Consider the following 24054-nt stretch of genomic DNA (forward strand, 5'->3'; position numbering starts at 1 on the left):
CATTGTCGTTTTGGATGCACAGAATCCGCACGGAAGTAGAGCAAGAACTTATGAAAAACACAACACTATAGAGAAAATGTTCTTACTATTACTTTCTTAGATTAAGAGGGCACTCTGACCTTTAAAATCTTCTATCGAAACAAATCGAAAGTTTTCTTTTATCTTTCTTTTTCGGAAATTGTTGTGTCACAAGGATTTATCGATATTTGATTCCTGTATTAAGTTACAGCGGGAAATATGGGGTCATTCATTACATTCTGTCAAATGTATATCGGGAATTTGTAATTTTAAATGTTCGCGCCGAACATTATTCATTTTAAAATTATTTTTAAGTCGGTACTAGGGATTGTTAACCGGTTTTACCGGTAATACCAGGTCATTTTCAATTACCGAACTACCGGTAATTTTACAATCAATAACCGGTGATTTCGGTAATTTAATTTTTACAATAATATTCGCCTTTATGTCGCTTCGAAATATTACTCGAGAATCAAAATAAGATCGAAAAAACACAACTGGTAGTGTAGCGCCGATTTTCTGACCTTCGAGCTTCAGCTTCAGAGCTGCTCGATCTGAAGACGAGACAGGATAAGTTTCAGCGATGAAGAACAGACAGCGATAAAGGAATTGTTTGATGCCCTCGAACCAGTTCCTATCGCTGTTGAACTGCTCTGGCGGCACCCTTTATGAACCTAACGTCGGATTGCAATTTATGTTAGAAGAGCTCTCGGAGCAATCATCAGAAATTTCGAAGCAGCTGCTTGGAGCCCTGAAGAAAAGGATAAACGTTTTGTATAGGTAGATTTGTTCGCGTTTATGAATAATCATTCTGCTCGTGATCGTGACTAGGATCTGGGATCGATTTATAGAAGATCAATCTTTTCCATTTCGATTTTTTGGATCGATTCTTTGTACTCGAACAAATCGCGAAAATCGATCTTTTTCTTCCGATTTTTTCGATCTTAGAAAAACTTTTTGTAGATTTGTTTTTCAGTGTAGCACGGACGGATTTCATGGGATGTTTGCTAGCTAAGCTCTGAAAAAATACCAGTTGTTGAATTTCTAGTAATAATTTTCAAATAATTTATTTAATTAATTCCATGACATTTTAAGATGAAATGCAATTTTTCTAAGCTTTAAATTTTTTGTGGCCTTCATAATGAGTAACAAAATCAAATGTCATTGATGTTTGAATAGAAATATAAAATTTGTATTTCCTGTTTAAAGAAAAGACGGCTCTCTTATAGAGTAAATAAAGAAATTGTAAAAAATACATTTGGTTTTTCAAAGATCGATTGTTTGGTACCTATTTAATCAGTGGATCGATCTCTACGCCGTTTAGGAAATCGATTCGTCAAGATCGATCTTTTTCTAAAGAGCGCCCATTCCTAGTCGTGACATAATAAATGATGACTTTGGCGTCTTCTATCAAATGTCACGGAATGCATTGATCTAGCAAGCATTTGAAATCGTTCGTGACTTCAGACCTCAGTAGCTGGACAACAAGAGGAAAAAAAATCCCTTGGACGATGGAGAACCTGCAGAAGAGTTGAGCATCAAGAGAAACCTGAACGACGATTGGAGCGATCAAATGTATTAACAGAGGGCATCAGAGGCAAATACATGACAATGGTATTCGATGTTTTTCGTAGTGTACGCATTGAACTATGAACATGCGTTTTTCTCTCCTGGAAATTTCGTTCATGAGATCCGATTAAGATCAGAAAACGACAAAATTAACATTATTTGTGTCCCTAAGTAGTAGCAAAGTAGCTACTAAGTAACAAAAGCTTGAAATTTTTTTTCTTGTAAACTAATCATTATCAATAAAAGTCGTTTCTTCAGGAAAATGGTTTATTTCAAAGTAATTTTTCACCGGTAATTTACCGGTTTTACCGGTAAAGAAATTTTCATTACCGAATAACCGGTTATTGAAATTTTGACACGGTAATGCAATCCCTAGTTGCTACTACTGTCAATGGTCTTAATGTCAATTTTGAGCGCGATCTGTCATTTAGTTTGTTTAGAGCGTCATTAAGAACAAATAAGTTTTTTTTTGTGCGGCGGGCTAAACGTTCAATAATGAGGCGTTTGAAAGAGAAAATTCGCCGCAAACGGCCAGATTTGTGGAAGGATTGGATTTTGCACCAGTTAATCGATCGATCATTGTGAACGAATTTTTGACCAAAATTTACACGATTATGATTAAACATGCGCCGTACTCTCCAGATATGGCCCGTGTGACTTTTTTCCAATTTCCGAAACTCAAATTACCGCTTTGTGAGACCTTTGACACATTGAAGACATTCAAAACGAATTTCTTTTTTTTTTTCTTTGAAAACATTTTCTGTAAAAACACAAATCTCCGGTGAACATTTGAAAGAATGTACACCACACCGAAGTCTAAGCTAAATAAATTCGCGTTTTCATGCAACCTTGTTCTTTCATCGGGCTGCAAATTTACTTTAGGATCTATACAATCTATACGGAAAAGATTTTGAATGAAGCGAGGTGAAAAATTGTTGGCCATTTCTAAAGCCGATACTCTTCATACGAAGAGTGATTTGTATCTGGTGGGGTTGAGAAGAAACTCTGTATTATGAACAGTTGCAAAATTATCAGTCCATAAATCCCGACAAGTCATGCTAACAACTGAACGAATCTAGGACAAAAACGTTGAGAATTAACCAATAGGAAGGCGTAGAGTTCCATCAAGACAGTGTCAGACCTCACATCTCTTCGACAACCCGGTATAAAACACTGAAATTTGGCTGGAATGCGCTATCCAATCTATCTGACCAGATATGGAATTTTCAAAGCATCATATGTCAAAGTCTTTGCAATGTTTTCATAGCAAGTAACTTTCTAGCTGCTGTGAAGATGGCGGAAGTATAAATCGTCAACAGATGGCTATAACTGTCAATGATAATCTCATCATTATCATAGTTATCATAATTACTGGCAACAATGCCTTGTGACTTAACTCAAAACAAAACAAGTTTTACTCTGCAGCATATGTTTGAAGAGCTTTGAACATTTCGACTTTTTTGTCTGGATTAGTATCATACGATGGAAGCATCTGCAGAATCACATCGAATGTATGTCGAAACTCACGGTGAACATGCTCTTGGAAAGTCGTAATGCTTTGCGTGGTTCAATTTTTTTTTTAAATTGTGTTTTTGACGGGAAAAACGGAGAGCGTGAAAAAGTGCTGTAATCACTTTTAGAAGATGAACTTCAAATGCAACAGCAACTCAGTGAAATTAATGAAATTTGACTCAAGAAGTTATCTACAAACGGTATGCAAAAAAAAATCCACCTCAGTGAAAAAATAGATTTCTTCCAAAAAAAACACCATTAAATTAAGACTTGGTTAATTGTTGTTCATTTTAATATTATTTATGAAAAAACAAAGCTAATTCATGCGAGTTCAAAATAAAAAAAAAACAATTCTCTTGCATTTGAGACGAGATGCTAAAAAAAGTTGAAAAATAACGCAAAAAAGTATATCCACTCCTCTGGTTCACATAGTTTTAGTACTTCGTGTACTACATAACTTTCATCTCGTCTGACCGAACCACATTATTCCAGTCATCACTCGTCTGAAATGGTCTATGAAATGTGGTCCTGGGCCCTCTAAATCTTTTTTTGATATTTTTTGCGGACAGCCATGGCTTCCTAAGTGCCACTCTGCCCTTAAGACCTTTCTTATGAAGACGATTTCGTACGGATTGTGATGTCAGTTGGATGGAAAACTTGCTTCAACCTGATAGCTCCGGTCTAGCTCCGCCTTCTTCACGTTAGCTCTGTCAATTCGGCCAGTTGTCTATGGAGGACGCCCCGATCGCTTAGGTGATGAGATAGAACCACGCTTTTTGTATATCCGGACAATCCTAGCGACCGTGTCTTTGTGAAGCTGGACAATATTGGCAATATCGCGGTAGATTTTGTCAGTTTTGTGATGTTCAATAATCAAATTTCGGCTGTTGATCGAAATTTGTGTTTTTTTATGAGAATTTGCAACAAATAACTTCCAATTTTGAACACGAAAATGAAATTTTGAGCACGAAAACTTCAAGTGAATTAAATGACAGCCAGACACAATGTTCACATTCAAGAAAATTGCAGAAAACTCACTGAAACTCTGTAAAACACACTTAAATCGTAGTGTCTGTTTGGGGATGAAAAAACTTTTTTTTTTGCGTAATTTTTTACCCTTTTTCATAATTCATCACATAAATTCTCAAGAAAAGATATAAACGCCGTATTTTCAATGGCAATGTTTGAATTGATAAATCATGGAGGAACATCCAATGAATTAACCTGATTTCCACCAGTAAAACAAAAAAAAAAAAAATTGGTAGGGGATTGGATTAATTTTTTCACTGTATGTTTGAAGGCCATGAAAAAGCACATAAAATTTGAATATGTGGTTCACATGAGCTGAACGAAAAACAGCAGGAAAACCGAAAAATCACCTTTGAAATACTGCACGCCAAGTACAAAAAGAAATCATTTCTCCATCGGGTCGCGACAGGCACTAAAAAGAGGGCTTATTCAGAGAATCCTAAGCGCCAAAGATCTTGGGTAAGTCCAGGACCCTAAACCCCAAACATCGGTTGCACGGTCAAATCGCCATGGAAGGAGTACAATGCAATGTGTAATAAGTTTTAGTAGATTTTAACGAAAAAGTTGGTACTTACTTATACTAGACTTATACTGGTGGAATTTGTAAGAAACAGATGACGAACACGCATCTGCAATAGATACAATGAATAGTAAAAATAAGTATAATTTTCATATAATTGCTTGATACGACCAAAGCAAGCACTTTAGATGCCCATGATGATGCAATGAATAATTGAAGTTTAGTTGAACATGTACCGATATGTTTCGGCGGGAATTAGCTTGTGAATGGCAGCTATTTGAATAAAGCATTTTTTTAGTTAAAAGTGAGTATATGAGTAAACTACAGCAGTCGTTTGCTGACTGGGTGTTCTTTAACTAGACAAGACTGCTCTTTGAGTGGACCTGAGCAGTTATGTATCAATAAAAGACATTATATTAATGTGCTGTCAAAAGATGTGGGGGACATTCGAGTACAGTTTGATGTTATATAAATTGACATAATTTTCGCATGACTAAAACACTTTATGAAATTGCATGAAATTTTGGTAGAAACCTTATGTATATCCAATTTCACGATGTTTAACGCCGACAAAATACAATTAAAAATGTTACACAAAATTGAAACGTTCACAAGCGTAATTTTTTTTCAGTGCCAATCAAACAATTAATTCCCCTCAGTTCAAACAATTCATCAGTTTCCCTCAGTTGTATTTGACGTTTGATATGTAAGTCCAGGTAGCGAATGTGTACTGTAATCGTATAGAAAACCAACTATGTTATTGCTGAGCTGTAATCGCAGTGGCTTTATGAAAATTGTTTTGAATTTGAAAAGGTTGAAAGATAGATGCCGCGATTGTCTTGAGCCCCATCTGTATCAACTCCAGATTGGTGTTCAGGTGTTGCGAGGAACAGAAAAGTTCCTCGCAAACACAAAAAAAAAATTGTCGAGATGTTTCACACAACAAAAATTGTTTACATTTAATCGAGATCTAGCTTTTTCTCATTAGAGGCACTTTTATTAGTTGAAGGGACATAGTACTAGTAAAGTCATCTGTTGAAGAACAATTATAATGTATTTACGTGTTCATTAGAATCAGACTTTGAAAGCCATAAATTATATGCTGGAGGAAATATATCGAACGCCGCAATCATTCTGATGTTAGCGTTTCCATCAGTGTAACTGTCAATTCCGTAGGTTTATTACTATATGCGCTTCTGTTGACACGCGCGGTGAATTCGAGATAAAGAAAGTGAATATTCAGTTTGTTTGCTCATTATTATTATTTACATTATTACTATTATCATTCAGTTCACGATATTTTAATATGGGTAAGCAGAAGAAGCTGATGGAGCAAAAACAAACACACAAATACAGAGATGATCGTCATATTGTTAAAGAAGCACCGAATACAACGATCCGTTGCTCAAAAATTCGAGCTGAAATTTAGTTGAACGTTTCTGAGGAGCATTTTGTGAATTCGGAAAACTAGAACTCCAATTTGTTTCACACAAATTGAATAGTTCTGCCTACCTTGAAGTTCTAGAAGCCGGTTTGCTACCAATGATTCACAAGAGACAAAGAGCAAAGCTTATTTTCCAGCAAGACAATGCCAGAATGCATACCAACACTGAAACGATGGCGTAGTCTAGGTCTAAAAAGATTGATGTTATGTTCTCCGGACCTAAACCCTATTGAGAACCTCTGGGGAGTGATGATTCGACGAATTTATGCTGATAATCGTCAATTCTCAACGTTTGTTGAGCTGAAAACTGTTATTCTTCAGTCGTGAAATGATATTGAACTGGCAACACTGCAAAACTTAACACAAAGTATACCACGGCGTATATTCCAAGTAATCAACCGTTCCGGAACGATTGGCCCCCTTGGTATAAACAGTAAAATAAGTTGAAATGTAAATATACAATAGATTTAAGAATCGAGTGTGATCATCAACATTGTAACAATTCCCTTATATCCCATCCCTTTCCTGAAAGATGTCACCCTCTAAACTCGAGTAAACCGCGAGTAATCGGTTTTCCACCTTACTAACCATAGTGTTAGGAAAATTATTTATGTATAGTTTTAAAACATATACTTAAGAATTCGGCTCCTTTAAACTAATGTAACTGAGCCTGTAAAAATAAACGATTTATATAAAAAAAAAAAAAAAAAAAACCGTTCCGGCGGGGTAACAGACTATGATATTGATTTTTTAATGATTTTTACATCACATTTTTACTGTAAGTCTTACAATAAACCAAATTTATTCCTAAAGGGTGTGTCACATCAAATTGCATCACGGAGAAAACGCTGTAGAAATTCGCCCAGTAGACCGATCCTTTTGAAAATTTTAGACAGTAAAATAAAAACTATGAAACAACTTTTGCCATTTTCTTTTTATTCATACTTCGAGCCCAAGCCCGTATGCTCGCACCTTCCTCTTTACCCCGTCCATAAGGTTCTGTACAACGTCAGGTTGTAGTTTTTTTTTGAACAGAAATCCATTTTCTCTTGAAGTCCGCCTCCGATTTGACAACTTTTGGGTTCTTCCGGAGAGCCTGCTTCATAATCGCCCAATATTTCTCTATTGGGCGAAGCTCCGGCGCGTTGGGCGGGTTCATTTCCTTTGGCACGAAGGTGACCCCGTTGGCTTCGTACCACTCCAACACGTCCTTTGAATAGTGGCACGAAGCGAGATCCGGCCAGAAGATGGTCGGGCCCTCGTGCTGCTTCAATAGTGGTAGTAAGCGCTTCTGTAGGCACTCCTTAAGGTAAACCTGCCCGTTTACCGTGCCGGTCATCACGAAGGGGGCGCTCCGCTTTCCGCAAGAGCAGATCGCTTGTCACACCATGTACTTTTTGGCAAACTTGGATAGTTTCTGCTTGCGAATCTCCTCCGGAACGCTGAATTTGTCCTCTGCGGAGAAGAACAACAGGCCCGACAGCTGACGAAAGTCCGCTTTGACGTAGGTTTCGTCGTCCATTACCAGGCAATGCGGCTTCGTCAGCATTTCGGTGTACAGCTTCCGGGCTCGCGTCTTCCCCACCATGTTTTGCCTTTCGTCGCGGTTAGGAGCCTTCTGAACCTTGTATGTACGCAGGCCCTCCCGCTGCTTGGTCCGCTGGACGAATGAACTTGACAAATTCAGCTTATTGGCGACATCCCGGACCGAACTTCTCGGATCACGTCTAAACTGCTTAACTACGCGCTTGTGATCTTTTTCACTGACGGAGCATCCATTTTTGCCGTTCTTCACCTTCCGGTCGATGGTTAGGTTCTCGAAGTATCGTTTTAGTACTCTGCTGACGATTGGACGATTGGACTGGACGATTCCCAGCATCTTACCCATGTCCCGATGTGACAACTCCGGTTTCTCGAAATGAGTGTACAGGATTAATTCACGACGCTCTTTTTCGTTCGACGACATTTTTCCAAATTTACGAAAAATTGACGGTGAAGCATGGCCAACGTGATCTATACACTCTTATCTGATTATAAGCGAAAGCTGAAGATATAATTCCTAAAAATTAAATTTCTACAGCATTTTTTCCGTGATGCAATTTGATGTGACACACCCTTTAAGTAGAAACGCATATTTTTAGAAGTACTTTTACCATTGAAGAAAAAGCTCGAAAATTATACACCTTCCATGAATCTTCTATAAGGATGTTCTTGGTTGCTTTGCTTGTTTTCAAAAGGCTTTAAACGCTTGAACTTAACCAAAAATAGAATAGTGGTGGCTTTACATACATTTCCACTAGTGTATTGCTATTCAGAATAAAATAAAGAAATCTCCATTGTTCATAACAATAAGTATCAATTTTGTTAGTTTGTCTTTGATCATTTATATTATTTAGAGTGGCTGATTAAAATGTTCCTACTATGATCAAGATTTGTTGAGGAGATATGATCATTTCCTTATTTTAATACACAAATGCAGTTTATCTATCACTCTATCAACTAATTTTCAAAAGTTTGTAACTTTTAAGCCGCTTAACCGATGTTTAATCTCTTAACTTAAGGAAAAGTATTTAGTTGAACTTTAAAAAAAAAAAATCACCAATCCTCTCTTCAAATGTCTGCTTTTAGCCAGAGCTGCAATTCGTCACTGTCACTACATATATTTGGGCTACTACACTGCGTTTCACAACTATAGAACCACCCATTTTTTCTGAGTTTCCACAGTCATGTAAGAAGTCGGTTGAATTGAAGTATACAGTGTAGGATATAACAACTATCTCGAAACATTCAAACACATTAGTTGTTGAACCCGCAGCTTCGGAAATGATATTTTTATGATCTGAGGAGATTTTTTTTCAAAAAGGCCTGATTCAGATAGCTTTTCATAAACACCAATGTGCATTCAGAAGTGCAATGAAGTACTTCAGAATCATTTACTTCTGTTTTTGCATCAAAAATACCGTGATAATTGGGTAATTTGGCATCAATTCATAAAATTCGGAAAGTCAAAGCATGGTTTATAAGATAGGTGCTTTAGATTCTGGACTGGTCAGCTTGTTTACCATATCCAAACCCTATCATGAACTTATGAAGAGTGATCGTACGAATAATAGGTGCAGCTTACAAGCAGTATGAGTGATTTGAAGAGCTTAAACATGGCGCTGCTTGGTCGAAACCACCCCGAATGGGTTATTTGAACTGATTGAGAACTAAAGATGACCTACGAATTAGAAACTTATTGTAATTCATGTGAAATTGACATTTATTTTGTAAAGAAGCAAGAGTTTTTCTATCAGGTTCTATAGTTATGAAACACTGGATTTTTTGTTTTTTGGATATTTCGCGTCTGAACACAACAATAAAGTTCAAATGGCCAGTCTATTAAATGAAGATAGTTGTTATATCCTACACTATATACTTCAATTCAACCGACTCTTTACATATCTCTGGAAACTCAGAAAAAATGAGTGGTTCTATAGTTGTGAAACGCAGTGTATGACGACCATTGCAACATAACCACCAAATGACGTGCAACAAAACATAACCGACAAAACAAATTCTTCATTCTTTGATGCTAAATAATTTGTTAGAGTGTTTTGACGGTCAAAACATGCTGCAAGTCAGCGCACTATGATCGTCAAGACAAGAAATACCATGTCACTTGATGTAAAGGAAGTTTACATGTTTACCAGGGTGCATTTGTTTACGTTGAGTTACCTGAACACCATCCTCATATAAAATGCTAAGTAGAGATTGTTCAAGCTTTGGTCAAATATATATTCCGTTGCCTAAATGATTTGCCATCGCTCACACGTTATTACCTAATCAACATAGTGTTTACTGCAAAAAATACAACAAACAACAACCGGAACAACCGAATCGAAGCTTTGCTCGATGAAGATAAAATGCAATCTGCGACAACCATCAATTCGTTACTGACAATTTTACCGCCTACTTGATCGGTCAAAGCTTATTAACGAAGCTCAGTAATACTCAGTAACTCGTTTCGAGATAATTCGAACTCAAATCGAAATGTTTTTAGTATTATGTGTATTTCTCAAGTTCATATTTTCGGTGTACTAGATTTAGAATAAAATTTGTCTCGTAGAGAAATTTAAAGTTTTTGGGTTCGTAAACAAAGCTGGTCAAAGGCATGTCAAAATGGTCGAAACGACCAAAAATCACTCGTTTCGAAATGCGCAATGTCACCCCTGCTTTTAGGCACAATTTTTCTTTTATATGGTTTTCAAGGTGTCACTAGTGAATCTCTAGACTCTAGTAGTTTATATAATTTTTAAAAAGCTCACAATGTTTGACATAGCATATTAAAAATTCAGGAAGGAGTTTTGGGTTTAGGGTTTTTTTTGCTGATTTTATTTAATATCATTTTCAGTCCATAGTAGCTTTCGAGCTCCTTTACCGATTTTCGGCTTTCCTATAGCGAATTAAAACCATTTGGGTGAACTACTTCAAAAAAAGTTAGACTGCGCCGTCAATGCCACCGTATTGGCACAGCAGTGGAACTCCATACAATTCACTAACTAAAAAGTGTCCACATTTTCATCGCTTGTTTACGTGAATAATATAATTTTTTCAGGCACACTTGATTTGAGTGTGTATGGATTTCTAGCTGTCTTGACGCAAGGTCTTTAAAGAAGAATGATAAGATGGGAAGGTTGATATAAACATGTTTATAATTAAATAAGTTTATTCAAATATTAATATTGCCCTTCTTTTATTATTCAGTGCAATTTTATCGAAATTTGATAGAGAAATTAAAAAAGGAATGTTTTTTTCAATATTTTTCTGAGATGGTTATTAAAATTATTTATTAAATTAGTATTTAATTTCTGAGTTTGTTTGAATGACCGACTGCAGTTGATCCATAGAAGAATAAAATTTCATTTGATATGTCGATTTTTGAAATCGACTCATCGGTTGAAAAGTTATGACGTTTTGGAAGAAATCTTACTTACTGAATCATCAATAGGCCCCAGAGTCTTCGATTGTATATTTTTTATATATTTTTTACAGTTTTACAGTTTGTTTGACAAATATTTTAGTTTAAAAATATATAGAAATATATATACAAATATAAAGTGAATTATATCACATCCACTATTCAAGAAAGTTGATGATACTTTTATTTTCTAGCATCAATCCAAATGCAGTAATCCTAATTATTGTTATGGCCGCACTAATAGACATGAAAAACAACAAGAAAAACGCCAACTTTGAAATTTGTGAACTATTGCAGTATTACTTCAGCCATTCCATGCCAAACTGATATAGTGGTTTTCGTATTTTCGTGAAAATTGGTAGCTTGTTTTCGTTATGGTAAAACATTGAACCTGTATTTTTTTTTGGTGATTCGATTTTTTTCACTTTTCCCAAAAATGACTTTTGTCAAAAAGTCATAACATTCGAACCACTAAGCCGATTCAGATGATTGACACATCAAATTGAAGTTAATTAGCTAGTCTTTTATCAAACTTGCAAGAAATTTGAATTTTGTTTTCGTAATTATTAATTGTATCCATTTTTTATAAATCACATGGTTTCGGCACCAAAGGCGCTATAATTTTCTATTTTTTTTTTGAAAACTGAGGATTTTTTACACATTTACATTTTTTACTCAGAATCAGATGTGTTCTTTTTTTCTTTTTTGAGTTATAATTTTAACCGAGATGATCGATTTATCAAATTAAAGCCAATGAGCTAGAACCTCACTTAACACAGTAAAATATCAGAGGTGTGTTCTTTTTCGTTTTTGAGTTATGATTTTTCAGCTTCGTTCGATCATCCTATGCGATAAGACTATTTATATGCGTATAGAATTCCCCTTTTTGCAAGTGTGAAATTATTGACTTCATTTAACTATGTTGATTATCTGAATCGGTTCAGTAGATCAAAAGTAAGAATTTTTGAAAAACGTAATTTTTGGAAAAAAAAAAGAGAAAAATGATTTATTTCGGTTAAATTTGACAAATCATAATTTAAAAACGAAGAAGAACACATTTTGGATGTTCTATAAAAAATCCTCAGCTTTCGAGAAAAAATATAAAAAAATATTGGGCCCTTGGACAATGAAAAAACAAATATATAAAAAACAAATACGATCAATAATTAAGGAAACAAATTATTTTTTCTTGCAAGTATAGTTTTTAAAAAAAAAAGAAAAGCTAACTGGCCAATTTGATATGTCGATCATCTGAATCGGTTTAGTAGTTCAAAAGATATGAGTTTTTGAAAAAAGTTATTTTTGAAAAAAAAAAAAGGGGTAAGCTAGATTTTTCGAACCACCTTAAAATGGAATGGGATCTAACATTTTGTGATAAGGAACAAAACTACTAATTTACACGAAAATCTGAGAATGGAATATATATAACACTAAAAAAATATAGTTTGGTGTTAATTTCCCCGGCAACTAAAAAGCTGATTATTAGAAACTAATTGATGCTAACTTTTCATTACCTTGTAAATTCTAGATACAATACCAACAGAGGGTATTGGAAAAAAAATTTATCCAGAAATCATATTTTTATGTTGTTTTTTAAGCGTACATACGTTACCTAGTCGTATAATTATTGTATCATTCAATTAATAACATTATATACGAACCTCCCACCTTATATATGACGTCTCCCACCGTTATAGAAACATCTTAACATTATGTTCAATTTTTAGAGCGTAAACCATCTGTCAATTTTTTCACTGTTTACATTTTCTTGCCACAAATCGTTGCCACTTTTTTCTCTCATGTTCCACTTCTCTTCTCTGGTATTGGTGAAAACATTAGAAGTCTCGTTTGAAGCAGTTCAAAAGTCAAAAAGTTTTAGGATCGAGTTCATGCAAAGTGAAAGTAAAACAACGTAGAGCAATAAACTTTCTGAATCTTATGTGAAAAGCGTGACCTTCCTAATTTTTTTTATATAAACATCTAGTGTACCATTGGTCTCGATATCAAGAACAATAAAGACGAATCTGAAAAAGGATTCGTCTACAAATAGATATTTGCATTATAGTTCAGTCTTTTTTAGTAATTCTAAATGTCTGAATCCAAGCTATCTAAATAACTTTCATATAACATATAACATAACAAATAACAATAAGCGATCGAAAATCGGTCAAGTGGTTAAAATATTAGGGCAGACGTACCTAGTATCGCAATAGTACCTATTATGATAATACGAATGAGTTTTCTGTTAGTTTAGAAAACATATCTCATTTTTAATGGCCCTGATATAATTTTAAACATCAGAAATCTCTTCTTTGTCGATTTTGATACTTGATTCCACGTGAAACATTTTTCTTTTGGTGAAAAAGCTAGTTTGAAAATAGTGTGACCCATTGATGTTACTTCTTAGCATTTTGCTAAGGATAATTTGAACAAAACAATGAGATTCTCATGCTGTGAAGCAGCTGTTTTGATGCAAGAACAGTGTAGATGCATGCATTAAAACCTTCCTTCCAGGTGTTGTGATTCGACCAACTTACACGGTGTAATCGGAATAATCTTGTATTTTTGTATTACCATAATTTATACAATTTTACATCAATGTGCCAATTATCGCAATATCGAAATCTGCCCTGTTCTTATTTTGGTTGTAGAATAATAGGCAGCGATGATCCCGTTCTGAATCAGATTTCGAACACTTTGTAATCATATCTTGAAATGCTCAATGCCCTGATGATATGACTATAGAATTAACATCCCACTTGAATCTTTAGAGTAACCCCTTGGTTTCACTAGCATTTTAGATGAAAATTACATTTGAATTATAGGTAAAAATCTAACAGCACTACTCATTATCGGTTGTGTTTGACGTTCGCTTAGTGTGAGCATGTAGAATTTAACCATTCATTAATATTTAATTTTTTCTCGTGTTTCAACAGTTCTCATCATGGTTATCAGTTCACTGATATTGTTTGGTAATTGTTTCGCAGTTGACTACTAAAAAAATCAAGGATAATGAAATTTTTCTTCAAAAAACTTCAAAATAAATATCCGAAATTTGAATCGATTTTTTCCCCTACGATTCATATTTCGGACACTTGAAATTGGTATTACTACAATGTGAGTTTTCAGGCTTATTACGGGTGCGAAGTGTAGATTTATGTAATGCACCAAAATATTCTGAAATCTTGTATGAATAATACACAAGTTTTTCAACTACAGATCAGCAGATAGATATGACAATGTGCAACTAGATGAACTGAACACAAAGAATAAACGACGGATATTTTGGGGTGAAATAGAGGAAGGGGTAAATGGTTGCAATTATCACAAAAGAGCTTGTTGAAAATTATTTCAAGTTAATTAAAAAAAAAAACAAGTGGTAAAAGTGTTATTACAAGTTTACAAGCCATCAATGGTTGTAGACAATTTCAAGACATTTGAGTGTGCATGAAAGGTTGCAGTACATTTTTGGACAGAGCAAGTCGTTGTTATTTTCACATGTTTGATGATTTTATTGCATTAGTAATTGTAAGGAATATAATTTGAGCTCAAAACGGCAAGAAACGTTATGGAAATAGAGTGTCCGAAATTAGAATTCACTCTATCCGAAATTTGATTTTTTTTCATAAATAGTGTCCGAAGTTTGATTCGAATTCGCTTCAATTGAAAAACATGTTTATTTGATAATCTTTTATGTTTTCAATCAAATAGGTACCACAATAGAATGCTTGAAAACATATTGAACTAATTTGATGAAATTATCAACCAAATACAGGGTCTTTCAATTAAACGCCATCGACAGAGCGAAAAAAAATTGTTATAAGGAGCTATTCGATTTTTTTGCATGAGCGTTTTATCTGAAAGACCCTGTAATACCTGTGCAAAAAGTTTAGATCTGTTTTCAGCATCAAATTCCTTAAGCGTCCGAAATATGATTCAGAACGGTATAACAGCTCTGCCATGCGAAAACCTCACGTTTTCACGATGTGCAATTGCATATCATAGGGCGCTTTTGAGCGCTCAGTAGTGTAGTGAAATAGCACCATACGTGACCGACCGAAGCGTATTTGTTTGGTCCACACTGTTGAACATTAAATCTTAGGTAAATGGGTAAATATCCTCTATTCAGTTCCTGAAGTGAAGCGAAAACTCTATCACAACCCTCATCTTTGGATTATTTACCCCAACCTTTGTGATTGTTTACAAGTCTTTCAGTTTTGCATAACAAGTTCAATTTTTACTGCTTTTGAAATGTCGAGTTTTGTTGCAAACAAGTACCATTTGCGGGATGTTTTGATTTTCTGTTTCCATTGGAAGTAAAGTGCAGCTGGAGCACATGAAAGGCTTGTGGAAGTTTACGATAACTCTGCACCATCGGCATGATTTTGTAGAAAATGGTTTGGACGATTTAAAAGTAGCGTCCGGGTCAACCAAAAAAAAAAAAAAACGACGAATTAGAGACATTACTCGATCAAGATTCGTGTCAAACGCAAACAGAGCTTGCAGAATCATCGAGACCAACACGACAAGCTTTTTCCAAACAGCTCAAAGCGGCAGGATACATCCAAAAGCAAGGAAATTATGTTCCATAGGAATTGAAAGCGAGAGATGCTGAGCAGCGATTTTGCATATTCGAAATTATGCCCCGAATGGCACAAAATGGGAGTCTGTTTTGCATAGAATCGTTATCAGGGACGAAAAATGCACGAAATCCTTAGGTTTCCGTCGCATAGATAGAAACAAGCAGTGGTAAGTGATGGCCAATACTTTGAATAGTGTAATAATTCATTTTATTTGTCAAGTAAATATATATTTTATGCAAGAAAAGAAACGAATTAAGTTGCACACCCAATGCTTTATTGTCGCAGTATTGTGCATTCGAGATACCCTCTAGAAGATGAGTATTATCTGAATAAAATCATCATTGTGAATGGATTTATGGAGAAAACTTAAAAAATATTGTTGATCAACGAGCGTATTCATCACATACGACTAATGTTTTTCAATAATAAACACTCATTTTATCACCACGAGTCACTCGTTTTTCAGTCGATACAAGATATAAGAAGGAATTCGCATTTGAATTGGAAGACTTGAATTTGAGAATTGGATTCGATTACGGAAAATTCGATCGTAGAATGAAAAAAAATATGGATCGATCATCAACAAGTGTGTTATACAAAAATGTACTTAAAGGCGATATAATAAATTAGACTGAATATTGGTACTGGTATTGATTTTATAGATATTTCACTCAACATCGATCTCTGAGTCACGAAAAGACTGATGTTGTTTTTATCTCTGATTGAAAATAACGACGAATAATAGCTATTGGCTAGTCTTGCATTTTCGAGAGTTAAACCCACACATATTTCATAACCCGGTATTTGATACTCTTCGAGTCTCTCTTTACCGGAAAACGTCCGAGAAGTGTTGAGAAAAAAATCATATAACTGATATTTTTATTGAATTCAACACTAAAAAGCGTGTTCTCGAGAACGGGAAAAATGATGAATGTCCAATTCATTCAAAGATTCGAGTTCCATGTTCTAGAAACCGAACATTATTAACCCTAAGTAATAAACATTCTGTCACATCAGCAGCATCAGCTTCCCACAAAAGCACTAAAACACAAATTCCACTGAACGAAATGACCAACGCACACACATTGCGATAATCGCATTCTCTAAGTAGCTTATCCCGGATATCCCAAAGGATTGGGAATCATCCTCGGTGATAATTGCTCACCCCAAGTGTCTGCAGTTAATCCCGGACGCGTGCGAGCGCTTCATCTATTGATCCCGACGACAAGAGGGTGTCAAAACAATTGCCTTTAATCCCTCTATTCAATCAATATCGTGAGTGTGTGTGTCCGTCGGACGGAAGCAGATGGATCCTCCGACGGAAAGACATAGAAAGCGTTCATTCTCACCTGTCACCGATGCGTTGTCCGATAATCGATTCGGAGGCGTGTGGGCGGGCGTATGGTGATGATGATGATCACTAATAGGTGTTCCTGTTAATCCACCGTACAGAGCACTGAAATCCTCCGGTGTACTGCTACACTTTCGCTGGATCGGTTTGTCCACCGCACCCTGACCGGCGGGGGTTCGATTTTCTTGTGATAATCCTAGTAGTCGATTTTCGTGGGATCCGATTCCCATCAGCCTATTGTCCTGGAGTGACATAAATTTAGTATCCTGTGCGTTGTGCTGAAGATTGCCGTGTGACAACGTGTGGTCATCGAGAAGGCCCTGCTGCAGTCCGAGCAGACCGCCGACCAGATTCGGGCGTAGATCATCCATTAGTTTACCTTGGCCACTCGCACCGCACGTACTTCCGGTGAAATTCAGCTGACGGCTAAAGATCGCTGGGAAGATATTGAACTGTTGCGAATCCGGGCTGGCCGGACTTAGTCCGAGGGAAGATGATTGGGCACCAGAAGAGGCTCCACTTCCAGCGCCACTAGCGCCGCCACCACCACCAATACCAGCGGGGCCGGAATCGGCACAGCTGTTTTTGAAATCCAACTTGGAGCCGAACGGATTATAGTGGACTGCCGTCGATGAATGCTCCCTATTCACCGGTGCACAACAATCCGACGGTAGATACAGTTTGATTTCCGTTTTCTTACAAAGCTACAAAAAGGAACTATTCTTCGTACTTCGCGCCGAGTGCTTCAACTCGAACTCTTCTCGAACTTTAATGAAATCTTTAATCCATGTCGTTTAGTGAGATTTTTTCGCGTGTTATTGTTTCCTTTAGCTTCCTGTTACGACTCAATACTTCACTGAACTATATTTATTCTCAAGTCACGCAAATGCTTGCCACTTTAAACAAAACCAATCATTTAAAAACCGATCATTAATTCCACTAGTTTTCAGTCACGGTCTATCAAACGCTTGAAAAATTTCCCTTTCAGCGTCAAGGTTATCGGGGTTCGCCACTGGTGCTCCCGGCTGATCTCATCTGAGACATATCGAATTAATTTATGGAAATCACAAGTAGATAATAGTATCACTTCAATTTAGTTACGTATATTTTTATCAAGACCTCCTTTTGCGGCACCTCGTCTCGAACTGTTTGCTCTCATCCCCAACGGGCAGCGGCCGTGTGTATGTGTGGGAAGGGGGGGAGGGTTCTCTTTCGTCTATCGAAAGGGGGCTCGAAATCGGGACACTGCGAATATCCCTGTGAGTCGTGTTGAATGTAAAGTTGGACAATTTTCTCGAGATGAATTTCGCGACCGGTCGTCGTGGCACGATGCAAGAGTCGATCGGACTGAAAATGAAATGCTGGAAAGTAACAAAATTAATATCATCTGATGTCGTCGCTGACAACAACGGGAGGGAGGGATGCTGCTGTGCAGGCGGATCGATCCTGGTGGGGGAGAAATCGGAAGAGCAGAGCTAGTGGTAGAAGGTGTTTATCCTTCGTTGTTCGCAACCGATGGCTGCTCAGAGCAGTGCAAGTGCCACACATCGTAAGGAGCGAAAGAGACCACAAGGGAGGCGATGCGACGAGAGTTGACTTCGGCTGTGTAGTGGTGTTTGCGTGTTTCACACGAAAGGATGATACTGTTTTCCTTATTGCACAAGTGGGCCGAGGTGAGATAGGACAAAGCTTGATTGCTGTGAGCATGCGCTGCGACTGTTTGGCTGTGTGTGAGAATGAAAGAGAGACAAGAATTCTCTTGAGGAGAAAAGCCCTGGCGTAAAAAATTGACCAATCATTTCGAGCTAATGTATGAATTGGGTTGCCCGGGTAACGCGTATGTTTTTAGGGTAAAGCGAAATGTTTGTATTGGTATGGAGCTGTTTGTTAGAAGAAGGGGAGACAGTGAAACGTTGATGCATAGCAAACCGTAACAAAATGGTGGTTTATTCTTGCCTGTGGCGCTCGGGGCAACACTGCTGCTATAGTCTAATTTGAAAAATAATATATTTGTTTTGTTATCCTGATATTCATCGCTGTCTTTCCGAACCACGCGTACGATGACTCGGAGACGATGCGATGGAAATATAGATTGAAAAATAAAAAAGCGAATGATATTTCTTGTGTGTTGGAGAGCCATACGGTAAATGTACGGAGACACGTTTCAATCATCGGCTTCCCCTTGGAAGAACCGAAGGACGGAACGGTACTCTGACTCGTCTGGCAGCGTTTTCCAACCTGTCCAACCGTGAAATAAATTTCATACCTTATATGAATAGAATTGTGTGAATGTGATTACGATCGATTTAATTGATTTTATGTCATCCTAAACTGCAAACACTCACACACTGGCTTACATCAACAGTCCACAAATACATGCATCTAATCAAGTGTTTGAGCAAGGATTTTGTAGAAGTCTTAGAGTGAGTTTTCATGTTTCGGTACAACTTCAATTGCGCGTATTGTACGCCTCCAGGTAATGTGCACAATACATATTCGACCATACCGCGGACGAAAAGCACTAGGACATCTCCCGCACAGTGTTGTGTCTATTCGACGGGTTTTTTTTTCCGTCGCCGCTTCGCCAGCGGGAACTGCGAGATAGGAATGATAATTGATTTAAAGGCTTTATCCTTCACCGTCCCGTTTTAGTGTCTCAAGCCCTGTCCCTATTTTTTTTCTTCTCTCAGTTCAGTGCGGTCGTTTCTATTACAGTCTGGCGGTCACACTCAGTGGAACTAGCGTCGCGTGATGAATGTTGATGATGATGTTTCTAATGATCCGGATCCGGAGCGTCCTAGTTGTTCCGTTTGTTTGTATCTGTGCACTCGGTGAGACGGGAGTTGAGGGATCGGCACGCGATGCGGGGAGGATAACGGCATAACCGAACAGAATAACGAAATTTAAACAATTTAATATCGCCCGATCGGACCACTGGCAGCGGAAATCCGTTCGGTGATGTGGTTGACTGGTTGTATGTGACCGTTTGGTGTTGACTTTTCCGGTCCGAAGAGGCGATTGGCTTCGCTTTTCAATATGTTAACATTGGCTTCAATTGATCAAATAAAAATCGTTTCGAGTTTTCGGTTGAAGAACTTGTCAGCGATACCATTTGACTTATTTTCAGTGGTTTTTCAGAGTCATGTGTCTTTTAAATTTGTAAAGTATTTTATCAAATTGAAAATGATAATTTTCTTTAAAAAAAATCCAATGTAGCGGAAAACTATCGTTCGTTTATGGATATCTACAGTAAACATGCTCCATCGAATACAACTTGCTATCAATTCTATTTAATAGAGGACATGGGAAACACCACAACACATGTAGTAAAGCACAACATGAATTGACCGCAATATAAAATTTCAACCGAACGACAGTTGCAAAACGTTTGCAGCCAAAGATCCGGAAAGTTAGTAACATTAATTCCACTCAAATTCAATGAAAAAGACATCGAACCAGATGGTCAGATGGAATCAAGTCGCAAAATCAAAATTTAGAGTTATTGTTTGCATTAGGTTAAGCATTTCGTTAGCTACATACCACATTTATCAGATTTGCATTTATCAGCAGCAATAACGTATAGAAATTGTTTTGAATGATCAACGAAAACCCCTTATAGCACCAAATTTCAGGTTCGTTTTTCTTGAAATCATAAAAATGTCACATGGTTCGGTCTGACTTAACAACGACCATTTGTGGTATACTATTTTGAGAGGTATGTGATACTATCACTGATAATGTTTACCGATGGCAGATAATGCGTCTGGAGAAAGCTATGGGAGAAAAGGGATAAGCGTAGGATTTTTTTTCAATAAAACAACTGTACACCACATACTGGAAACGTGATGAAAACATATTGAAATATACAGATTTGTGCTGCGCTACACCACACACCGACCCCGATTCCTGGTTTTGTCAATGTAAATGTATATTTTTCTCACAAGAAAGATAAAGTTATATTCATATTACTTACTAGCTGACCCGGCAAACTTCGTCCCGCCCAAAATTATTTTTTTGCTATCAATATCTTCAAACATTCACGTTTTTTTTTCTCAAGCGCACGTTCATGGGTCCAATCACTGTTTATTAATTGATCTTCTAATCGATCCTTTAAAATTACCTTTTTCTATAAAATTCCTAGTACTTCTACCAACACTCCTCATTATTCAATTGGCTTGATTAGTTCTCGAGTTAAGCAACCCCTCTCCTTTAGTGAGGGGAGGAGTGTCGAGCCACCATAGAAACATTTCGTGCCCTATAAAACTTACACATGCCGAATTTGGTTCCGTTTGCTTGATTGATTCTCGAGTTATGCTGCCTTAGAGAGGGGGAGGAGTGTCAAATCAACATAGAAACGTTTATTGCCCTCTAAAACCTCCATATACCAAATTTGGTTTCATTTGCTTAATTAGTTCTTGAGTTTTACAAAAAATTGCGTTTCATTTGCATGGCAAAACCGAATTATGCAGAAAATTGTGTTTCATTTGCATGGCAGGCCAACCCTTCCCCCCGACACTTAGAGAGGCGGGAGGGGTGTCGAACCATCATAAGAACCTTCCCCAGCCTCTAAAACCCCTACATACGAATTTTCACGCTGATCGGTTCAGTAGTTTCCAAGTCCATAAGAATCAAAAAGACATGGTGTCGACATTTGGATTTGACATTAGTTTGTATGAGGCCAACTATTCTATATCAGATTAGTCGGCATAATGCAGTTTTAAATGGCTAAAATTTGTATTAAAATTTTTCTTGGCGTTATTTACCTACTAGAAGTACGTTGTTCTGACCCTAATTTGAACTATTTTCTATGAATTTTTAGATATTCTCACCAAAACTTACCATTACAATATAAAATTATCTTTAGACACAATGTTTGTGTGATATTTTTGCATTACTTGCAAGCAGAAGTGTTTTTCATTTACATAGAGTACTAATTTGATTTGGAAAAAATAATTTTCATTCATAATTTTTATTTTAAAGTGTGTTCATTACTTCTGCAAACCCATATTGTCATGCCTATTCCCCTATTTCGTAATACGAATCTCAATGCCGTCAACGCGGATAGGACAAAAACATTGTTTCCCAATTACACTGAGAGAAATAGTTAGTAAATATAACGAATTTTTTGGTAAATGCAACCAATCTATAGTCATTTTCGACCGTACTAATAAACACATATGTCAAGCAGAGCCATGATTCGTAAGCCCAATATCGGCTTCATTTTCCCGCCGAAAATGTACGTATCAGAATGGTATCCTTATCATACCTCCGTATTGTCTTACGGCAACAATGAAAATGGTTAATACGGGGTTTTCCCACCAGTTTTCAGATATGACAATATCCAAGTTTACTAATGTTATCGAGTAAAATATACTAACCTCTGGTAGGGATGCGGGTTTGTTGACAATATGTACAAAAAAATTGTACATTCTGCTAATTTTGCATTAACAAATGTATTTGGTAGTTTTCGACCGTGGATTTTCCTAAGCGTAGGATTGGGCGATCTTGGATCGATATTTAGAAGATCGATCTTCTCCTTTCCGTCTTCCGAATTTTTGGATCGATTCTTTGTTTTCCAAAAAATCGCGAAAATCGATCTTTCCTTTTCGATCGTTCCGATCTTTTTGATCTTAGAATAAAAAACTATACTAACTAACTTTGTTCCATTAATTTAAATGTTTTACAACTGCATTATGTGCGAAATTTTCTCATCTTTCAAATGAAAGTAACATAATCATTCGAAGTAGCGTATTTTCTTAATAAGAGTCAGTTCGAGGCATAACATTGAATCATCACCTCAGGAAATATTCCAAATTAGTTACCTAATATATTTTTATTAGAATACTGGTACAATTGTCTTAAGGTTGATGACTAGTGATACACGGACAACCTAACGCAGATGTAAATATTAATTCCTAGAATCTGACGAAGTTGAAATAGCTTTTCGAGGAAAGCTAAACAAATCTTCAGAAAATTATAAAGGATATTTCAACAGGGACGCTACAAAAGTAGGCCGATAGGGACAGCAAACGACGCCATATTTTTTCCCGCTCTCTTGACATTTCTTCGTAAGAGCCTCTTTCTCTTCTTCGTAAGGTTTGCCATTTTATAATGGTAAGATTTTTTTTTTCCTGTTGGGTACATTTTCCACTACGACCAGTTATTTCATCTATTGTGGCGGGCCCCTATTTGTTGTAAGCCTTATCAGGGTGTCGTATCGCTATTAGTTGGAGTGATTTCCACTTGCTGACTGTAGGCATGATCCCAATAAGGTATTATAGCACGAATGAACATTATTGCCTTATTGGGGGAAGCTATCCAAACATCTGCAGGTTGCATTAAACCTTTATCAAAGAAATTGCGCCTTCTATGAAAAAGTGCTTCGCAATTGCATAATAAATGTTCCGAGCTTTCACTTTCTAGGTTACAGAAACGACAGGTATCATCTTCTAATTTACCTAGTTTCTTTAGGTGGTATTTGCTTGGACAATGTCCTGTCACTAGGCCAGTGAAAGTGCATAGGTCTTTTTTTGTTAGGCTGAGAAGTCTTTCAGTTACTTTTTTACTTGGTGATATAAATGATTTAGCCTGTCGAGCTACTGTACTATGTGCCCAGATGCCATCAATCTTTGATTTTTCCCAGTTCTTTAATTCCATTTTGAGGGTACATTCAGGGGCCCCACAAAATGGTTCTGGTCCTAGGAATGGTTTCGATGATCCACATCTAGCTAACAAATCTGCTTTTTCATTACCTTCAACTCCACAGTGCCGTGGAACCCAGAATAGGTTCACTGCACTTTTTTTAGCTACCTCTTGAAGAAGTTGAATACACTCCCAAACTAATGTAGAAGTACAGGTAACTGACTTCAATGCTTTCAATGCAGCTTGACTGTCAGAAAAAATGCATATGTTTGCATGTCTATAATTGCGCCTTAGACAAATTGTTGCACATTCAATAATTGCCTGCACTTCTGCCTGAAATACAGTTGGCCACTTGCCCATTGAAATTGATATTTTCACTCCAGGGCCGGTTATTCCAGCCCCGGCTCTTTCGTTTAATCTGGAACC

General features: G+C 36.8%; 1 protein-coding gene across 2 annotated transcripts in view; it reads right to left on the reverse strand.

Moving 5' to 3' along the window:
- Nucleotides 1–18319, reverse strand: part of LOC129779736 (homeobox protein unc-42) — a 92117-nt gene extending 73798 nt beyond the window's left edge. Inside the window, exons 1-2 of one of the 2 annotated variants that reach the window (XM_055787387.1) lie at nucleotides 16985–18319; nucleotides 4704–4757 (exon numbers count right to left, since the gene is read on the reverse strand). In XM_055787387.1, coding sequence (XP_055643362.1) covers nucleotides 4704–4757; nucleotides 16985–17357 — 427 coding nt within the window. In that variant the 5' untranslated portion in view covers nucleotides 17358–18319. The remainder of the gene's footprint in view (nucleotides 1–4703; nucleotides 4758–16984) is intronic. The other variant, XM_055787389.1, reaches the window with a different exon arrangement.
- Between the last annotated feature and the right edge of the window lie 5735 nt (nucleotides 18320–24054).

Source organism: Toxorhynchites rutilus, chromosome 3 (assembly GCF_029784135.1).
Source record: "Toxorhynchites rutilus septentrionalis strain SRP chromosome 3, ASM2978413v1, whole genome shotgun sequence".
Classification (NCBI taxonomy): Eukaryota; Metazoa; Arthropoda; class Insecta; order Diptera; family Culicidae; genus Toxorhynchites; species Toxorhynchites rutilus.